General features: G+C 40.7%; 1 protein-coding gene across 4 annotated transcripts in view; it reads left to right on the top strand.

Annotated features, from left to right (window-relative positions):
* The window catches only part of ZMIZ1 (zinc finger MIZ-type containing 1), a 361,022-nt gene that overhangs the window by 195,759 nt on the left and 146,326 nt on the right, over positions 1–18,937 (top strand). For all 4 annotated transcript variants that reach the window (XM_075758629.1, XM_075758632.1, XM_075758631.1 and 1 more), the window contains one exon: positions 2,016–2,125. In XM_075758629.1, the coding sequence (XP_075614744.1) occupies positions 2,066–2,125 (60 nt within the window). In that variant the 5' untranslated portion in view covers positions 2,016–2,065. The remainder of the gene's footprint in view (positions 1–2,015; positions 2,126–18,937) is intronic.

Consider the following 18,937-nt stretch of genomic DNA (forward strand, 5'->3'; position numbering starts at 1 on the left):
ACAGCCATGTAGTCAGGGTTTCCACTACAGGGAACACTCTTTTCTTTCTGGGGCTTGAGTACAGGCAGTGCCGGACTTGTAGAGGTGCTTTAGCTGATGAGATGTAGAGTCATGTGTAGTAGCAGTGAACGGCCAGCTTCTCTAACTGATCAACTATCTGAAAAATTTGCTCTCTCTTACGTGTATGTAGGGAGTGAAAAGAGTTTTGCCATGGACAGCTCTCTGAATAATAAACTGCTCGGTGTCACTGAAGAGGTTCACGAGGGAGAGGTGTCTGTGTGAGTCCAGGACCTTGCTTGTGCTATAAAGTTTTATATTAATACAGCATTTGGGTATATATTTTTGAATCTGTGCCCACTCCCTGTTTGTGAGCATGAGGATACAACTTCTTAGACTGTACCGTTCTGTCGCAGTAAAAGGACGCGGGAATTTGTAGGCAAAGACTGTTTTCATGTTCCAATGCACAATTTCTATGGTTTCAGTTCCATTTTAGATGCCACGAAAGCAACTGAAACAGCAGCATATACATATGTATGTGTGAAACGTCTCTGTGCCCCTGAGAAGTGAGTTCTGGAAAAAAAAACACTTAAAACTGCTCAGCTTATCAAGTGGGCTGGAGTCTCATGCAGTTCTACTTAAAATATGAATAAGTAGAAGTCACAGCGCAAACCGTTTGGTAACGTGAATTATGGACTGAAACTGTTGATTAGTTGTTGGCTTCTGTCTTTGATCTGCTGTTCTGCCACTACAGGAAAACGCTAAGGCAAGGCCAGAGAGGGGGAATGAGTGCAAGGGGCCCAGTGAAATGCAAACCATGCCCACACCAGGAGGCTTACTTATGCTAACTTGTGTTTTTAGTGTCTTGCTCTTGGTCCAAGTTTGAGTGGCATTTTGGCCATTCGGGACTTTCAGATCAGTAGAGCTGTTTGTGCTATGGGGAAGCCTTTAGCTCAGTTTGAACACAGGGATAAGGAAGAGAGGTAAATGGCAAATTCAGCACATGTGCATGATGTGTGCATGCTGATTTAGCAGCTACCATTTCCCCCTCTTGCAGGCGTTGTTCTTGATTCCAGACACATACCATTATCTTGACAAAGAGCAACTTATGTGTGATCATGGAGTATGATGTAAAGCATGGCTTTGAAAAAGGGTTGATGAATACATGGAGCAGGGCTCATCTTGATGGCACCAGTGTGTACTAGGCTGTATCCACAAACGTAACTCAGCATCATGAGCATCAGTGGTGGGCTTAGGTCATCATAACTTGTTGCCAGTTTTCATTTGATGATTTTATACAGCTGTAGCAACATGAATTAAAACTCCTAACACTACTCTGAACCTTCATTTCCATTTTCTAGTTATTTTTAAAGTCACAGGGAAGTTTTAATTTGCCTTAAGCTATGCAGTTTGTTAGAAATGGGCCTGAAGAAGAGCTCAGGACATGTTTTTCTAGAAGTAACAAGTAGTTTATCCAGTTATGGATACCTTAAAGAGCCCAGTTTTTCTAGAAGGTGAGAACTGCTCATCCCCTTGGTCTGAATGTCAGACCTCTTCCATATATGCCAGGTTGTGCATCTGGAATCATTAGTCTTTCTGAAAGTCTTGGTTGAGTAGTGAATCCCAGTCCTTTACTCAGTGTCATCTCGACTGTTTCAAGGGCTCATTAAATAGATCTGCTAGTTGGAGGAGAGTCCAAAGTATACCTGTTGCTTTTATTTTTAATACAGAAATCCAGAGTCTTCATAACACACATTTTGTGTTATTTTGGGCCACATAATACTCTGCCATATCTGATTCATGTAATATTTATGGGAGATACTTTCTCTTAGAGGAAGATTAGGAAGAATCCCCGTGCCCTTGTCCTTGCAAAAGCCAGACCTTCACTGTTATTTGGCTTATTACTTTATCTCGCAATGTGCTCAGGGGTTTCTTGCAAGTGGCCCTGCTTGATTGTTTAGGTGGTAGAAGTGCATGGATTGTGCTCAGTGATCTTTACTGTCCTTTTTGTCTTGCAGATCGAGGGATTTTAATGGCTTTCAGGTAGAAGAAAGTGGAGACAATCAAAATGAATTCTATGGACAGGCACATACAGCAGACCAATGACCGGCTGCAGTGCATAAAACAGGTAAGCTGAAGGTGGAGACCATTGCTGCTAGATGAGCATTGTGTATTGTGTGGCAGGATGTGTTGTGTGTTAAGGTTACCTGTTGATTAATGAATATCCTTGCCTTTAGAGGGGAGGAGAGTGGTAGGAATGAGACATTGTACTCTTATTGAAGAGAAGAATATCTCCTGCAAGAGCTGGTGTATAAACCTCAAAAGTCAAACCTTCCCTTTCACTTCTCTGAGAAATCTTCAGCCTAGAGACTCAACAAATCTGTCTCAGCTGAAAGCAGAGTGGTGCTAGTCCTCCTAGCTCTGCCCTGAAGATGTCACAGCAGGCAGCCATCGTATTTGTGCGCTGAGCACAGTAATCCAAAATTTGGACAAACCGGTTTTGATTCTAATCCAGTATCTGACCGGAGATCTGCACTGCCTGGAGACTCAAGCTTGGATGGTTGGCCTACCTCCAAGTGCTCAGGTTAATCGGTGTGTGGAGATATAAAAACTTCTGTTTGCAAGGTAAAATTTTCACAAGCATCTGTTTGTGAAGATGAAGGGCCCTTATAATTCACTGAAAGGCAGTGGGATCTCAGTCTCATTTGCAGATTTCCCCACTGTAACTGTGCTTGCAAATGCTTTTATAACCAAGTGAAATTACGAAAGTAAGGATGGAATGAGCAGGTGCTATCTTTCCCTTGCTTTACCCTTCTCAGTGAGCTTTGCTCTCTGGTGTTGCAGTCAGCATGTATCCTTCCCTCATACACGTTCTCTGTACGCAAGAATCCTTACAGAAAATTCATAGCAATGGTCTTTTGTGTAGAGGAGATGAGCAAGAGAGTGGTTTCTCATATTGATGTTTCCTGGTTTTATCTCTAAACCAATGCATTCATGCAGCAAATAGGTGCATAAATGCAAGCTGCGCACAGGTATTTTGAAGATTAGTTACCCCAGTTGGATCCATGAGATTTTTTTGTGTTGTAGACACAAGCACCCTAAATCAAAAGAACTGATAAAAAGCAAGCATATGGGGGTGGTACTGGATCAGTCTAGATTTTTAAACTTTTTTTCTTAATCTATAACTTCCTCAAGAGGGGCAGCAGAGGGGTAGGTGGTGATCTCCGCACTCTGGTGACGAGCTGTAGGACACGAGAAAATGCAATGAAGCTGCATCGAGGAAGTTCAGATTGGTCATTAGGAAAAGGTTCCTCACTGAGGGGATGGTCAGCCACTGGAACAGGGTCCCCAGAGAAGTGGTCACAGCACCGAGCCTGACAGAGTTCAAGGAGCATGTCGACAACACTCTTAGTCATGTGATTGAGTTTTAGGTAGTCCTGCAAGAAGCAGGGAGTTGGACTTGATCCTTATGGGTCCCGTCCAACTTGAGATATTCTATGATTATCTGTTTGTGTTCTTTTAGTTTCAGCAGCCTCAATCACTATATTTTGTCGTGTTTCCCTAGGTATTAGTAAAAGTTTACATTTTCTAGAATGTGTTGTAATGCAAAGAACAGAAAAAGTGTGTTTATTTGCAAGTCTGGCCACGCAGATGCTTTGGGGGATATAAAAAAGAATAGAGTTTATACCTAAACCAGCTGATTTTTCTCTCCATGTTTCCTTTATAAGAGAGGATTTCAGAATAAATCAAACAAAGCTAGTTTGTAGGTCAAGGAGCAGAAATAGGAATCTGTCCCTGCAGAATTGCTGGTCATAATCCAGCCTCAGTCTGTGGTAGCGCGCTCTCTCTTTCATCACTCTGTGGTGAAAGTTAATGCATCTCATGGCCCTTTAGAGGCCTGAGGGAAATACGAATTTGGGGATTTCATCCCAGTTGCTTATGAACAACTGTCTGGTTCAGAAGAAAACATGCCCTTGACTGGCACAGATTGGTGTTCTTTTTGGCCATCTTAGTCCATAGGATGAAGAATGAAGCGACTTGCAGAACAATTTAACCTTCCAGCTGTAAGAACAGACCTTTAGATCAAGTGGAGACAAATGGAGGATGCTGCTCAGTTCCTTTCTCTAGAGCTGTCGTCTTTCGTACAGAGAGAATTTGTATTATTTTAATTAGATAAAAGAATATCAAATTATACTTCTTACAGTATTAGAGATATTTTTGCCTATGTAATGGGTAGTCTGTCAGTTAAACCACTGACTTAATTTATACACAGTGCTGGTTTACATGGGCAGCTAGGATACTTCTACAGTGATGAAGGCTGAGGGGAAGGGAAGAAGGTCAGACTTCCCACCGTTTGTGGAGTATTCTCAGTTTTATTTGATCCTGTCTGGAAGAAACCTCAGGGTTTTCTGGTGGGCAGGGGCATGCTTGCATAGCTGCTCTCTTCTGTCAGACAGCAAAGGATGGCAGATGAGGAGGTATCCTACTTGGGCATGCTTGTGAATTTGTGGTGCCTGTATTTGGTCTAGGCCTGAATAAGAGAATAGGGATGCTTTTGTTTTCAACTCCTGAAAAAGTATAGTTAACCAAGACAGTAGCTGAGCACCAGAAATAGATAGCAGAAAGCTTTTTTGTGAAAGTGGTGATACTTGCAGTTTTGTTGGAGAGGAATGGCTGATTTTTTAATTTTTTTTTTGTTGTTGAAAAACTTAGCATAGAGACTGCTCTTTGCTTTTTCATAGTTCCAAAATCTTGTGCTGTTACCTTTGATGTAGTGGAGGGACAGAAACCGAGATTTTTGGAGGAGACTCACCTCTGTCACAGGGTCATAAATTTCTAGCTTGGGGACTTTTACGTTGTTCTTTGAGACAGGTCATTACCTGGCAAAATTAATGTGGTACCATAAAGAGTAATTTCCAGTTCACCTATAGAGAACTGGACCACACGCTGTTACGTGCCTGCTGGTTTTGAGAGCAAAGCAGTACCTTGCATGGCTGTATCAATGTATCTTCACCAAATTTGGGGAATGACTTGCAGGGTAGATAAAAATCTGCCTGCCTCTTCTTCCCCGGTCTCCAGTCTTTTATTCTTTCTTGCCAGCCTGTGAGCAAACAGTGCTGCTGTTCTGAAGAGACGTGTGGTTTCAGGGTGGCTAACACAGCAGTGGCATAGAAGGTGAGCTGCAACAGGGGAAGGAAAACCATCATCCTTCCTTGGCGCTCAGCATCTGCATGTTTTATAACCTTGCTGGCAGCTAATGGCTCATGCAGCCAGACCAAGAGCTGTCTACTGCCCTCCTCGCCCCTCACCCCAGCCCTTAAGAAACGCTATAAATGGCAATCCATGTGCCTCTTTAACTAGATCAGGTTTCAACACAGGGTCAGGACAGGCTTCTTTCTTCCCAGCTCTGTGACTTGTGAGACACCCACAATATCCTTGCTGACTTCTGTTCCAGGATCAAGGTTGTGTTTTACCTTCATCTTTTTCAGCACTTTAAAGCTACAAACCCAAAACTTGTATATGATCAGCTAGTTAGGAAATGAAGTGTGTGTGTGTTAAGCAGTGTTTCAGAATAGATGAAAGGGCAAACTGAAGAGGTGGCTGTGTATTTACGCTTAAAAAAAAAAAACCCAGACTTCTGTGGAAGGCTGGAACAGCCTGTGTGGTCTCTTTGTAGCTGATTCCCTCAGTATTTGTAAGTGTATATGCTTTAAAATCAAACATAGTTTTTTTGATGTACAGTGGAAAAAGCCAAAGTAACAGGCTTCCCTTAGCACAAGCAATTAGTTTGTCATGGCACAGGAGACTCTTCAGGGTACATTGAAGGAGACTGGATCTTCAGGGTGCACTCTTTTTTCTTTAATGCGTTGTCCATACAAACAAAAACACCAAATGATTTTGTGCTCAGCAAAAGTCTGATAGCCTCTGACAACTGCCCTATTCAAGGCTGCAGTAATAATCTGTTTATCTGCTGGTACTCACAGCTCGGGTGGTTCTCATACACCATCCACGGTGGAGCTCTGGGACGGCAGGATCTGGCTTGGGCAGGTAGAGAACTGAATTTGAGGGTTTGCCTGGGGCCCAGGCACAACCTCCTGAAGGAGCCAGCTCAAGTCCACTGCATAGGAAGTCCCAACTGGTTGTCTTAAACCATTCTTCATGATAGACCAGAAGTCTGTTCTTTTCCTTATGTGATATGAGCAAACGCCAGGCAAAATCAATGGGTTGCATGACATGTCTCTACTCTCACCTTGATGAGTCCACTTTAAAAACTTAGAGCTATTTGAAATCTAGGGACTTCTACCTTTTGTTGTCTCTGTTTGCTGTCAGTCAATTTGTAAGGTTTCTATACATCTTTTCTGAAATTCTTGAAAAGAGGAAGATGGAGAAAATCTTTCTAGATTTAAATTACAAGGAAACCACCTCTTTCAGGATAGGTGCGTGATATGTTCCTACCATGCTGAGGACAGTTGTCAGGGTACATGCTAAAGCTGTGCTGAAATTTTAGTAACAGGTTAAAGGGAAGTTTGAAAAGGCTCTCTGGTGTCAAATGTATTTGGTCATGGTGGGAACAGAGAAGGTTGTTTCTGCTGCTTGTGTCACAGTACATCAGGATACATTGAGCAATATCATCAAATGATGCTGGATTACTTGGGGAACCCCGCTTAATTGGAGACACACATCACATAGCTAATTTCTAGAAACAGATTAGCATTTCTCCCTTCTTTTCCTTCAAGAAAATTTGCTGAATTGCTGCAGTTGCAATGCTTTATAAATCCTACTCAGCCATTCAGAGAGCTATGCTAAAAATTGTAATTGCTGTGTGTTTTTGTTGATATTTTCATGCTCAAATGCGAAACAAGCAGACCCATTTCTTTCATTATTCAGCAACTGGGTTTTTGGTCAGTTGCAATTCAGAGGAAAATACAGTTCTTTGTATATTTACGTAACTGTTAGCATTTAAGCTCTGAAATGTTTCAACTAATTCTTCTGTTCTTCAATGTTATTGTTGCAGACTCATGTAAATGCTCAGCAGTCCTAAGCATGTCATTTTAAATATATTTTGGACTGGTTAATATGGACAGGTATGAAATTACAGCTGAAAAGGTTTTAATGAAGCTTCATTAAAATTTTGTTCTTGAAGAACTTTGAAAATGAGAGGTATTCTTCTGAAGGGCACATTTATTTAGAATACATATTTTTTTGTTGTAGCCCATTTAAGTGTTACAGGGGTTTTTAGCAGATAAATATGAAATAACATATAGCAGTAAGGCTAATGGTGAAAAAGACCTTTCTGTTCCATAAAAAGACATTTAATGCACCTTGAGTGTTACAGCTTATTGGTTGAATGGTCCACAGATGCTTTCTTAGGACCTTTTTTCTTTCTGAGACCCATAGCTGCAAATTCTTTGTTGGCATATTCCTCTGTTAGAGTTAAGTATGTTTAGGAAAAACAGACAGCAGACCAGCTTTCCTGGCTCCTCTAGTCCAATTAGAGACTTGTCCGTCAACATTCCTGCATCCTGGTAGGGACTGCTCTGTCTCAGGTGGTGAAGCCATAAGGGAAAGGGCAAAGAGGCAAAGTGCTAGAAGCACTTCTGGAGGGGAAAGGAAAGAAAACACCTTCTCAATGTTGGCAGTATTTGGCTGGTTTGTTTACCTCGTGAGATTCCAGTGGGCAGAATATAACCCATCATTTTTTAAAGGCAGGCTGGTAAACTTGGTGTGGGTACACTTCTCTCCTTCCCAATTGTGCTACTTGTTTCACTGCGGCACCTGTCCTTATGGGCTGGGACATGAGTATTTTTAACTGGTTTTGAAAAGGAAAATATACATGTTTTAAGCCTGCACTTAAAACTTCTAGTACTCAGTATTTAGAATAATTTTATTCTTTTCTGTGCAACTAACTAATCTGGCCTGGTGCTTAAAATTGCCAAATGATAAATAAAGGATGAACATTTGAAATTTCTAGAAATCTATAAATTGTATCCATGGTGTCACCTCGGTGTCAGATGAGCATCAGAAGTGCTTTTTGTCAGCAGCTGGGTCAGACTCTGCAGTGAACATGTGATGTAGCTGGCAGCGCATCTCGAGCCTCTGTTGTGCCATTTCTGGCTCTTCATATGTACGCGCTTGCTACTTGAGTTCCTTCAGTTGTGTATCAATTCATGTAGTGGTCAATTTAAATAGTCACCTTGAGATTTTATCTCTGCATACATTAAGAGATTAAAATAATAAAGATTAAGTCAGTTGATTTAAAGTGCTATAAAAAGCACAATGAGTAAGTAAATTACTCAAATGAGTCAAAAATTTAACTGGAAAACAAAATATGTCCAACAAATGTGCTGCTGTTTGGGTATACTGAAGACTATTGGTTATTTTTCAAAATCAGTGCATTTATTCTCCTGAAATTTAGAAAATTAGTAGATTTATTTATTTTAAATGCATTTTTTTAAAGTTGGTATTTAAAATACATAAGTCAGAGGAATTTGAGTCAGTTATTTCTCTTTAAAGCATGCGCTATTGACAACAATCTTCCAGTAAAGGGATGTTGTAATACTTCATTAATGTCTTTAAAACACCTTGGCATGGTAAGAACTACATGAAAAAAAGGGCCAACCCACATGTTTCAAAATGCTGTGATGCACCTCAAATTATTAAATGGTTCATAACACAGAATTGTTTATGTAGGCACCCCACTTCACCTATACCCTTCACTTAATGTTCTACTAAAAGACATTGTGAAGCTAGGTTTTTGCGGTTTTGGGGTTTTTTTTAAAGGCAGCAGGTAAACAAGTCTGGAACAAATAAGCCTATTTTCATCAGTAAAACCCATTTAAGTAAATATTTAGAACATTATTCTAATAGTGCAATAGTATTCTAAGGGAAAGAGCATGGCCACTGCTTTGAGAAAATTAAGTCCTTAATATGTTGAGATATTTAGGACTGAAACTACTGGCTGAAAATCACAAGGGCATTAGAGAAGAAAGCTCCTGTATCGTTACATTGTCTATGGGAATGATAAAGCTAAAAAAGCCTCAGCATTGTTGCTGTAGTCACATCGACACATCTTACGCTAGCATGTTATGACAGGGAGATACTAATGGAAAATGGCTTGTTTCAGTTGCCAAGAAGAGTGAGTGAACTGGTTAGGCAAAATGATTTCATAATTCAGTTGAGCTGTAATTGTAAATTTAAAGATAGATTGGAGCCTTGCATCACTGAGCATGGCCTTACAGAAAGAACAAGCAGCGGTACCTTTGTTTCTTGACTTTTTTCCCATAAAGTCACTCTTTGTGAGTGATTAAGGAAATAATTCAGAGCCCTCTGATTATTATGAGTCTTTTCATAAACCATACTGTTCTCAGTGCTCTCAGCTGGCATAATAGCAGTCCAGGTGCTGTGGTAAGAAGGGCACAAAGATTGGACTGGGTGCTGTTGTTCCGTCTATCAATAGATTAACAAAATCTAGAGTTCCCAGCTTCAGTCAAATCTGGATCACAGCCTTTAGACTCCCAAGTCACAGTTTTCTCTTGGGCAGGGGAGAGTGGAGTGGAACAGCAGTAGAGGGGTTTATGTCGAAAGAAATTTAATTTGCTGCATGTTCCCTTATAAAGTTATATCACAGCCTCCTCCTAGAGAAACTGATGCATTATTGTCCAGACAAGTGGTCTGTGCGGTGGGTGGGAACTGGCTGACAGGCTGTACCCAGAAGGTGGTGGTAAGTAGCTCTTTTTCGATCTGGCAACTTGTCACAAGAGGGGTCTCCTAGGGATTGATACTGGGCCCAATGCTGTTTAATATCTTCATAAGTGATCTGGATGATGGGATCAAATGCACCTTGATGAAGTTTGCAGATGGTACCAAACTGAGTGGGGAAGTAGAGACTTTGGAAGGGAAAGCCACCCTGCAGGAAGCCCTGGGTAGGCTGGAAAAGTGGGCTAACAAGAACCTTATGAAGTTCAACAAGGACAAGTGTAAGGTCTTGCACCTAGGAAAACATAATCCAGGAGTGCAGCGCAGACTGGGGTTCACCTGGCTGGAGAGCAGCTCTGTGGGAAGGGACCTGGGGGTCCTGGTGGACAGCGAGCTCCGTATGAGTCAACAGCATGCTGCTGTGGCAAAACAAGCCAACAGGATGCTGGATTGAATCAACAAGGGCATCACCAACAGAGATAAAGAAGTCATTATCGTGCTCTACTCAGCACTTGTCAGACCACACCTGCAACACTGTGCTCAGTTTTGGTCCCCACTATACAAAACAACAGGCTGGAGGGGTTCCAGAGAAGGGCCGCAAAGATGATCCAAGGACTGGGAAGCCTGCCATATGAGGAAAGGCTGAGAGAACTGGGTTTGTTCAGCCTTGAGAAAAGAAGGATTAGGGGAGACTTCATCACCATGTTCCAGTATTAAAAGGGTAGCTACAAAAATGGAGGCTCCCTTTTTACAAGGAGTCACATGGAAAAGACGAGGTGTAATGTGTACAAGTTACACTTGGGGAGACTCCAGTTGGATGCTAGAAGAAAATTGTGCACAATGAGAACAATCAGCCATTGGAGTAATCTCCCCAGGGAAGTGGTGGATTCCCCAACATTGGACACTTAAGATTCGGCCAGAGAGGGTGCTGGGCCATCTTGTCTAGATGGTGCTTTTGTCTAGACTGAGCTTTTGCCAAGAAAGGTTGGACCAGATGATCTGTGAGGTCCCTTCTGACCTAGTATTCTATGATTCTATATACTAAGTGTACAGCAGTTATGTAGATATGAAAGGTACAGAGCAGGAAGACAGAGATGTAATTCTGATCAGCAGAGCTAGGGCATGATTCTTGTTTTAGCTCTTCTAGCTTCTGTGTATAGTGCTAGAGGATCAGGATATTGAATCCATCTCTAACGCTTCTGTAAAACCAATGGACAAGTCAACGTCGCAATATCTTTCCACCGGCACACAGACATTGATGTGCAGTCTTCCTCACAGAGCTCACAGTATCGGAGATCCAGGCAGCAGAACAAGGTTAGTCAGTTACAGACATTCACCTTTTCTGAAACCAATACTGATTTATACACACACTTGATACTAAAAGTGTATGAGAGAAGCACCTATGGAAATCTACATTAGTACAGATTTTGTTCCCTTACAGCTCACAACTGGACACCTTGCTTTTTTTGCCGTTCAGCGATGCTCGTGATTTTTATTTGTTCTTTTCCTCATTTGCTCAGCATGTGATCTTCTGTCTTTAGTGTTGACTCCCCTGTTCATCTTACCCAGTATTGTCATGTAGTGGGAACATCTGATAGAGATATGCTGGTCTTTGCTCAGTATTTACTGTTTTCCCTTGAAAAAGAAGCTGCAGTGGACAAATGGGGCAAAGGTGACTCCCTTTCATTCTGTTTTTTGTAAGTAGGCATGGCTAACATGGTTTTAATCTCTCTCTCAGTGTATCTAGTGCTTCTCAAAATGTGATCTTAATAAAATATTTATAAAGCCTCCGATGGAATGAGCCATGTAAGTGCAAGATAATTCTATTAATTAGGGATCTCTCAATCTCACAAACACTAAATTGGGAGGGGGGATTATCTAAATACAAAATGCACAGCTTGAGCTTTTTAATTTTTTGATAAATAAAACAATCTTTGATATCGAAGGGGACTGTAGAGAATTGAACTATATATAACCATAGCCACATAAACAAAAATCACATTCCCACAAGACAGAAAATAGCTCAATACTCCCCTCTATCCTCTTGAAAAAGAAAAATACCATTTGTTTTGAATCTTCATTGCAGATGAGTTTTTAATATGCTGAGTATAGCTGCTTGTGGACAAGACCTTTGTATAATTGCACTTGACTGAAAAAAAAAAACAAAAACCCCAAACAAAAAAAACCCAACAAACCCCACCTGTTTCAGGCTATGGCATTTTCTGCTTTTAAAGTGTATCCTTGGTTAACGTCCTGCATTTCTGTAACACCCTCTGAGCTCTGTTGCAGCCAGTGGAGGACATGCCAGCAAGAGAGAGAATTCTTGGTGGACAGGCATCTGAAGTAGAGGCCTGTGCATAGGAGGGGAAGAGGGGCTCGAGGGTGGGCTCACTCACGGAGCCTGCTTAGATTTTTAAAGTAATAAAGGACCTGTTGATGTATTATAGCGAATGTGCCTTGCTGATTTGTAGGTCCTCTATTGCTTGCTTATGGTGCTGAGTGAGCTATCAAATTTAGGTCTAGTGGGAACATACTTGTGCGCTGAGTAATACACAGAGACCAGCCTTGTCTCCTCTTGGTTACGCTGTGTTAAGGGTGTCTGAGCAGGAATCCTGTTTACATTCTTTAGATAGGTGATTAGTTTTCGTTTGGGAGCTGAATGCCCTTTGCCCAACATGCAGGACCACAATAATTCTGCTCCGTGGTTGCTTCAGTTGAAGAGCATGTAATCTTTTTCTGTTCTCTCTGTCCCTTCCCTTTCCAAGTCCCTTCCTTTCTCACTCCCCTCTTCATCCTCTTTCAGTACAACAGTGCATTTTCATTACGTGTGATTGCAGGCATGTCTGGATGAATATTAAGACAGACAAAAAAAAAGAAAAAGTCTGAATTGCCTGGTAGAATCTGCCAAAGCACCTGCACACAAATCCTGTCTCTCAAGGGTCAGAGCAGGTATGCACCAGAGTTAGGAAAATCATACAGGCATGGAAACGGGTGGTTAGCTCCTTCCTCAACCAGCATTAATTGGTTTAGTTCCAAAGGAACTATGGTTTCTGCATTAACAGTTTTGAGTATCCTTATTTTTATATATAAAGTTTGATAACTGCTGTATGGGGGTTTTTTTGCTTTTAAATTCCTAGAATTTACAACCATATGAGAATTTTAACTTCTATTGTTGTGGAGAAAGGCTTGAAAACCTGCACGCCAGCAGCTGAAAATAGCAAGCAGATCATGTGAACTTCAGAGTTGTATACATGCATTTCAAATGTCACAAGCTCTACACAAAATTTATGGCATGCTGACTATCTGGATCATCATTTGGAAAAGCTAGGTTTGGTACTGGGTTTTATATTACTTGAAATGCTGGACCTGTTGCAAGTTTTTGCAACATAGATGAAACTGTTGTCTAAACTAGGAATAACTTGGATGAAGTCTGAGGATTAACCATAGAGTAAACATGTACAATATCAGAACACTAAATATCATTTCCTTTTGGCACCTCTCTTTGTATGCATTGTGTTTTATAGGGAATAACTAGGATTATTTCTTGATTCTTTGTTTCTCTTGATTGAAATAATCAAAAACACTGTTATTTTAAAAGGGAGGTGTGTTCTGAGGCAGGAGGAGTATTTATACTGGGATTTTAACTTTGTCTTCGTCTTATATTGATGGTATAGCTCCACCTTCGGGAGAAGTTTCATGATGCGTTTAATCCAAAGCATGGGCTGCAGAGAGCAGAGTCCTGGTACTTTCCCAGCCCTACCTTTTGTTTGCTGCCACCTTCTTTGAGTCAGGTCTAATGATTGTGTGGTCACATAGGGAATATCACTGTAAGTGATGACTGAAAACTCAGTATTTGGGAGGTTAGTTCACGGTCAGAACAGTAAGCGTGGTCTGATGTACTGAAAGTGGTGGAATTAATGAGGTTTGGGGAAGAAGCTCTCAGGGGCAGCCTGCAATGAGACTAAGCGTGTCAAGAAAAATGTATCCTTAGTTTTAGGTCAACTTCAGTCTAGTATTGGCATGAAAAGATGACATGATGTAACCTGTGACCGTTGCCACGAGCTCCTGAGTGACCTGCAGCTGGAGCGGCACACACTGCTGCTATCTCCCCTGTGAGTGCCAAGGTTGAAGGAGCTGTACTGCTTGCCATTTTGGAGAGCCAATGCAGCTGAAATTATTAGTATAGGATGAGGCTAGTTCACCATGCAGCCATGCATCCTCTCATGCTGCGCAGGAGAGGAGACAGGAGCCTTTGAGGGCTGGCAGCCCTCGGTGCTCGCGTTAGCTGGCAGTGCTTGTGGAACAGCAGTCATAGCTTTCCGTCCTGCAGGACAGCAGCCGCCTCTGGCATTTAATTTCCCCAGTTGATGTACAAGAAGTTTTGTCAAGCATGCAGCCTTGCCACGTGGCATGTAAGAAGGGGTTAATTTCAGAGTGAAGAAAAGCCTACCTGCTGTCTAGCTGTGTTTTCTTTTTCTGTGCAGTCAAAAGCTCTAGTGTTGCTAGTGTGTTCTGTTGCTAATGTAAAATTCCCAGACTCGTTGATTAGCGAAGCTAGACAGTAAGACAGGGTCCAAGTGGCTAACCATGTGAGAAATTCAGTGACTGTAGGCTACTGTTAATTAACCTAGAATCTAGCAACATGGCATAGTGTCTGTGTGATAAGTTATATTATCTTCAGCAGCTCAATTAAATCAAGGAGTGAGACACAGAGCAGACGTAACTCGGCAAAATAAACAGACAACTTGAGTCAGCCTTCATAATTTGGTGCGACATCACGTAAATAAATGCAATAACTTGTTTAGCATAGTTAAGCAGTTTGCTGCTCAAAAACTTATTTGCATGACATATCATTTTGAATAGGTTAAGTTGTGGCAAATTAGGTCTGTGCCTTCTGTCTGATGTCTTCCACAGAAGAGAGAGAAAAAAATCCTGCATCAGAGATATGTCATTTGTAATTGAAATTCTACGTTTGTTTTCTATAGCAACAAACTGGAACATATGGATTCCATGTTTAAATGATTCACTTTCCATACCATTGCTGTCATGTTAGTATTTCTTGATGTGTATGTGAGATAACGTTAACCCTCTGTAATTGCTCTTAATTTTGACTGTTATTCTTCCATTACTTACTAGGCTGTTCTGTCTAAGATACATGAGTGTACATCTGGGTTGCAGTCCTCTATATTTAGAGGAGATAAGGCTGTTGTCTCTGCCGTATTTCAATGTGGATGATTGGTTTCTGTCTCTAAAATAATTTTGAGTCTTTGGTTGGAGGAAGTGGTTTGCACCCACTTTGGTGTGGGTGTATAGACTGAAAGTACTTAATTGTGCTTTAGTACCCTTTTTAAAAAGTAAGATCTCTATTACATGTGCCTATTTCACTCATAGGGGCCTGAATTCATTTGTGGGATGAAGCTTATACTTTTCAGCCTATTGCAGAGTTTTATTGCATATCAATATTTTTGATCCCTGTCTAATTGGAAAGGAGTAATAATTTCAAGAAGTGGCTGTATTTTGAAATGTTTGCACCAAAAATTGCCACATAGCAGCTGTTGTGTGTAACTCCCCATGTGAATGTTGCCCACCCCCCCACCATGGGTGACTACACAGCAGCAAACCATGGAACAGGCACACAGACAGCTGCTCTGAAAGCTAAAGAACTTAAGTACAAGTGTACCTGCATCTTCTGCCCATGTATCCACTCTAATTTACAAAGATGGTCTCTTCTTTATGTAAATAAAACGTTCAAGCCAGAGCTGGTCACGAGCAGCAGGTAGATGTTCCTGTCTTCCCTGAAATCCAGCTGACATGTCAGCTGATTGCTCAGAAAGGGTCTTTGCTGCTACAGTTTGCTCTTGTTGGACATAGTAGAGTGGAGAGCAAACTCCTTTGCTGTTTTCTTCATCCCCCTATACCAGACTGTTACTTGAAGTGCTACAAAGAACATAAGATTCCTTCCAAGACTAAAAATAAATGACTCTGAGAGACTGTTTCTTCAAAGCACCACCTGGTGATCCCTGCAATAATGATACACTCACATGCATCAAGTATTTCTGTTATGTCTGTTCCATTCTGACCAAGGAAACATTAGGGTTTTGGAGTTATAAATGATTACACTGAAAATTTTCTTAGGTTTTGCAATAATAAAATTGTCATGTTTCGCTATTAGTTTTCTAAATAGCAGATGATACTGACAGCAATCTTGTAAGTAACCGATTCATTCAGCTCATTGGCTTTGTTCATCTTTGTTTTGGATTTTATTCATACAAATCCTCTCTGCTTAGAAGTGTGGTGGTGTTAGGCGGCCCTTCACTAGTAGCTTTGAAAGATACACCAAGGTGTGTTGTAGCCAGAACTGGTTCATTGTCCCTTTTTTCTAAACCATCTACTAATGAGGTCCTTTTTTATTTTTTTTTTTTTTTTACTTGTTTACATGAAGCACAATTTCAGACTAGACTTTTCAGGCACATGCCTTGCTTCTGTCAAAATGCTGCCAATAATTTCAGTTGAGGAGGATGGAGCCATGCATGGGAAATGCTTCACAACAAAGTTGATGGATGGATCTGGCATAAGCTTTGTTTTGTACTTCTGTTCTTGGATTGAGAGCTAAGAAAATCTCTTTAATTTCTTGTTCAATGAATATAGTAGATGTAATATTCTTCTCAAGCAGGCTTTTTGTTGTGAGGATGTAAATGACATTGGGGCTTTTTGCCCTGGGTGCAATGTTTAAGCTGTCAAAAAATAAAAAAATTGCAGTAGGCATTTGGAATGTTGTCTTACATAACTGAGGGAAGGAACTTCACCTGCCTTCATGCTTTGGTTCGTGCTGGATCTTCTGTTTTCCATAAAAGTAACCTTGCCCTCTGTAATCCAAAAAAGAAAAATCGGAGGAGAACCTTAATTTTAAAATATTAACGAAGTCAGAAAGCTGTGAGAAATATGTCCCAGACAGAATTGCCTGTGACATTGCAAGAAGCGTCCCCTCAGGACCAGCTTTTCTTTCATCCCAGAAACTACTCAAATCCACTCCGCAGAGATGGAAATCACTGGTATTTTGGCAACTTTTTGTTATGGTTTGTTTGGAACTTTTTAGCCTATAACAGAACTACTAGAATTGCTTATCTTGCCCAACAAGTTTCTAAACTAGTTTCAGTTGCATAGTTGCATTTAAGGAGTCAGGATTTCAGTATCCCCTCTCTATTTAAGAAGTGGGTTATGATAGTGTGCCTTGGTGCTCAGTCCCAATGCAGTGAAATAACTTGATGGAGAGTTACAGAGCAAACAATTAAGTCTTTGAGGTCACCCCTGCTTTGACACAGGCAAGTAGAAGGAGCCTTTTCTTCTACAGGAAAGTGCAAATTTACCATATTTGCTCTAGGAAAGGGATACTGCTTTTCAGTGGTGTCATGGTACGTAGAAATTGGCATTATGTGGTGCTAAACTGAAAATTAAGCATATGGCTCAGGTCCTGCTCTGCTTTTTATATTTTAGCCTGAGCCTATAAAAATTGTTCTGGTTCAAGTATAATGTCTGTTTCTTAATGGGGAAATTTCATAAATAGTATCTAGCTCTCATTTAGGGCCCTTCATCAGCAGATCTCAATTCATTTCACAAGGAGGGAAGGATTATTAGACTGTTTCAAGTACAGAATTGAGTAGCTTCCCATGAATTTTTCCTTATGTTGTTTCTGTGTGAAAGGAGTTTTGGGTTTGGGTTTTTTCCCTGCTGAGAGATCTGTAACCTGTGTCCTACCAGTGCGGTATGTGTTCAGTATGGTGCAATTTGTTCACCAGTTTACGTGCCTTTCTTGCCTTCTGGAAATCATATATTTGATAGTAGCAGAGCTTACACGTGCTGTTGTAGAGGGGTTTGAACCATCTTCTGTTTCCCTGTAGGTGAAGGTGGTGTGCAGAAGGAACAGTATACACTAAGAGATTTGGTGTCATGCAATTGCTTCTCTGGAGGAATAAATGAAGCCTTCAAAAAGGCATCCTTCTCTCTTTTACTTATAAGATTCATAACCCAAACTGCTGGCTCTGTTGATGGGATTTTTTTTTTTTACAAGAAACCTCAAAATATTTACTTGGATTCTTCTCTTTAATTTGTATACGCAATAGTTTCACTCCTCTAGTAACTAGACAATCAGCTGGCAAAGAAATGTTATTCTGAAATGCAGCTTAGGTAAAGCTATCAAACTGGATGGTAGTGTGAGCTATAGTCCATGTTTGTAGAGCAGAGGAAGAAAACTGCATTGCACAATGCCTGTCTGCTTTTTCAAATTCTGCTATTGTTTTAAAAATGCGTGCCCCACATGTCAGTCATCTCTTGTTAAAACAGGCCTCTGACCAAGACCTTTCACTGAGTAAGAATTAGTAACGTGATCTAAAAGCTCGCAGTCTGGGAACTCCTCAAAACCTGGCATAGGAGGAATTATTTTCCTTCATTTGTTGTCAGTTATATATGCAGCTTCACAGGCATGAGGGGATGAGGGGAAAAAATATAGGTTGTGAACATTACTGTTAATCCAAATACTTAGAAATGAGCAGTCATATTTTCCCAAATTATGCAACTGATTCAAAAATAATGATGTATTTTTAAAATGATGGCTTTGGGTTTTGTGCCTTCCTGATAAAATGCTCGTCTCATTTTCATGTTTTTCTCAGCAATCCCAAGAATTATAAAACTACTATTTAAAAAGATACCAACAATTCTTAAATACACACTTTTCTTGTTTCTGTAATTTTCATTGAAACATCTAGCATTACCAGAACTGGAGAATTTAGTAACAATATTATTCATGTAAATTGAATTCCTTCTTTCCTGTCCCCTCCCTCTGTTCCTGCTAAAATGTTGGAATACTTTGGCAGTGTAGCACAGTTATGGATGACAGGTGAATAATAGTATCGGGCGAGTTTACTAAATGCCTCTGAAAACAGGACTCCAGGTTGTTCAGTATGAAGGCAGAGATGAATGTAACAGTTAAAAAAATGCATTGTCCATGCAAATTTCAAAACAAAACCAGTTTTTTCTCTCAAAATTGTGCCAGCCTCTTCAGGAAGGGTAGGATTCCAGTCTGAAATTTCTACATGCTTTCTGTGCACGTGAAAACATTTTCGGTCGTGGCAGTGTCCCACCACACTTCAGTCAAGAAACAATCCTCCATTTCTCATCATCCTGAAGTTGATCACCCAAATTGCACATGATGATACATCATGATGAACAGAAACCAAAACTCCTAGAA

Source organism: Balearica regulorum, chromosome 7 (genome assembly GCF_011004875.1).
Source record: "Balearica regulorum gibbericeps isolate bBalReg1 chromosome 7, bBalReg1.pri, whole genome shotgun sequence".
NCBI lineage: Eukaryota > Metazoa > Chordata > Aves > Gruiformes > Gruidae > Balearica > Balearica regulorum.